We start from the raw sequence: 2,500 nt of genomic DNA, 5'->3' as shown, positions 1-2,500 counted from the left end.
TGCTGCTGGCCATTCCGCTGCCAAAAAGGACTTTTATTTCTTTTTTAAAAGTGAAAATCTTTTTGCGTTTTTTTGCAGCTCCAAAAAGCACTCTGTCTCGGGTGTACGTACACCCCAACTCACCGCACAAAAAATGCCGCAGGTAATTTAAAGTCGCAGCCGAGTGGAAATAAGCTGAATAAATAAATAAATAAATAAATAAATAAATAGATAAATAAATCAATAAATAAATAGATAAATAAATAATTAAATAAATTAAAAGACAATTAATTGCTTATCAAGGGGGAGAGAAGGAGGCAAGAGAAATGAACCGAAAAAGAAAAAGACAAAAATAAAAAAGATAAAATAAAAAGATAAAATAAAAAAGATAAAATAAAAGAAAAAAAGGTAAATTTAATTATTTTAGGTAAAATAAAAGGCAAGCCAGTTATACTATTGGGGAGAAAAAAAGAAGAAAAAAAAGAAATTAAAAGAAGATAAAAAAATAAAAAGAAATAAAAAGAGACAAAACGGAAACTAAAAAACAGATTAAAAAAAGATAAAAAAAGAGACAAAAGGAGATTAAAAAGGAGATTAAAAAGGAGATTAAAAAGGAGATTAAAGACAAATAAAAATGAGAGTAAAAAGAAGATTTAGAGGAGACTGAAAGGAGATTAAAAAGATGTAAAAGAATATTAAAGTAAATTGAGAAAAGATTGGAAAGATACTGAAAGAAAAAAAGAAAAAGAAAAAGAAAAAAAGAAAAGATACAACAGCTTACCGGCGAGCATTCTCTTCGGGTTTGGATTCTGCAAATAAATAAAATAAAAATAAAAATAAATAAATAAATAAATAAATAAATAAATGATAAATAAAAAATAAATAAATAAACGAATAAATAAATAAATAAATAAATAACCACACAAGTCTGTAAATAAATAAATAACGAATAATAAGTAAAAAAAAAGAGGAGGAAAATTAAAATACACAAAAAAGTTAACATATAAAAGATTTAAAAGACAAAAGAAAAAGAAGTACAAAGATTGAAAGAATTGAAATAAAATATAAACGAAACAAATAAAAAGGAATTACAAGAAGAATAAATAAAACTGAAAGCATAAAATTAAAAAGAGCAAAAGAAGAAAACAAAAGACATGGAAGAAAAGATAAAAAGACAAAAGGAAAAAAAAACAAAAAAGATTAAATTAAAAAGACACAAAAAAAGAAAAAGCAAAAAGAGGAAAATAGATAAAAGAATCAAAAAAGAATAAAAAGGCGAAACAAAAATTAAATAGAAGAATTAAAATCAAAATTAAAAATAAAATAAAATAAAATAAAATAAAATAAAATAAAGTGCGGACTCTGTCTTGGGGTTGGAGTGTATTGACAGCATCGCCTTTATAAGAAGGCACCAGACGCCCCTCGTACTCCTCAGTGCTGCTGCTCCTGCAGCAGCAGCAGCAGCAGCAGCAGCAATAGCAGCAGCAGAAGCAGCAGCAGCAGGAGTAGCAGCAGCAGCAGCAGCAGCAGCAGCAGTGGCAATCAAATGGCAGCAGATATACGCAGTCTGCAGCAGCAGCAGTTGCAGTAGCAGCAGCAGCAGCTGCTGCTGCTGCTGGAGCTCTTGCTGCCCTTCCTGCTGCAGCCAATGCTGCTGCTGCTGCTGCTGCCTTTGCAGTTAAAAATGGCCGCCCTCACCCACGCAGCTATCCAAACCCTAAACCCTAAACCCTAAACCCTAAACCCTAACCTGGGTTTTGCATATTGTCCCGCAATTCTGGCGACGGCAACAACTGGCTGCTGCAGCAGATCTTCGAGGAGGGCTTTGAGCTGCAGCAGCAGCGAGGCCGTGCTGCTGATTGCTGCTGCGCTGCAGCAGCAAAACAACTCCGCGCAGGGCCCCCCCTGCAGCAAAAAGGCCCCCCCTTGCTGCACCTTTTTCAAAAATAATAAAAGTGATGAAACTTCTGCTGCTGCAACGAGCGGCGGCAGCAGCAGCAGCTGTCTGTACACCCCAGACACTGCAGCAGCGCTCGCCGCCCCGAACGGGTCCTGCGCAGCAGGCAGGCCCTGCAGCGCAGCAGCAGCAGCAGCAGCGGCAAACACAAATAAATAAATAAATAAATCAATCAATCAATCAATAAATGATTAAATAATAAATAATTTAATTCTTTTCTTTCTAAATGCTTTCTTTCCGTACCCGCCACGAGTTCGGGGCCCACCCCATGTCTGCAGCAGCTTCGTCCGCCGCATCCTCCTTGCTGCTGCTGCTGCTGCTGCTGCTGCTCTCAGCAGCAGCAGCAGCAAGGGCCTGCGTGGGGCTAAAGCCTTCTGTGTCTGTGTCGCAGTTGCTGTCGCTGCGGAAGAGGCTGCAGCAGGGAGTGGCAGTTGCTGCAGTAGAAGGCGTTGCAACTGTGGGGCTGCTGCAGCAATCTGCTGCTGCTGCTGCTGCTTTAGGTGTTGCTGCAGCGTCTGGTAGGGCTGCTGCTGCAACTGAAGGAATGGTAGGCGCTGCGTTCGC

General features: G+C 38.3%; 1 protein-coding gene across 1 annotated transcript in view; it reads right to left on the bottom strand.

Moving 5' to 3' along the window:
- Positions 1-2,206, bottom strand: part of ETH_00003830 (DAHP synthetase, putative) — a gene marked incomplete at both ends in the record, with an annotated part of 3,195 nt that extends 989 nt beyond the window's left edge. The window contains 4 exons of the mRNA XM_013380397.1: positions 761-788; positions 1,341-1,425; positions 1,730-2,049; positions 2,180-2,206. Of these exons, the coding sequence (XP_013235851.1) occupies positions 761-788; positions 1,341-1,425; positions 1,730-2,049; positions 2,180-2,206 (460 nt within the window). The remainder of the gene's footprint in view (positions 1-760; positions 789-1,340; positions 1,426-1,729; positions 2,050-2,179) is intronic.
- Positions 2,207-2,500: the final 294 nt, after the last annotated feature.

The sequence above is a fragment of the Eimeria tenella genome, genomic scaffold (genome assembly GCF_000499545.2).
Source record: "Eimeria tenella Houghton genomic scaffold, Eth_scaff582, whole genome shotgun sequence".
In the NCBI taxonomy this organism is placed as follows: Eukaryota; Apicomplexa; class Conoidasida; order Eucoccidiorida; family Eimeriidae; genus Eimeria; species Eimeria tenella.
This window is presented reverse-complemented; position numbering and strand designations above follow the sequence as displayed.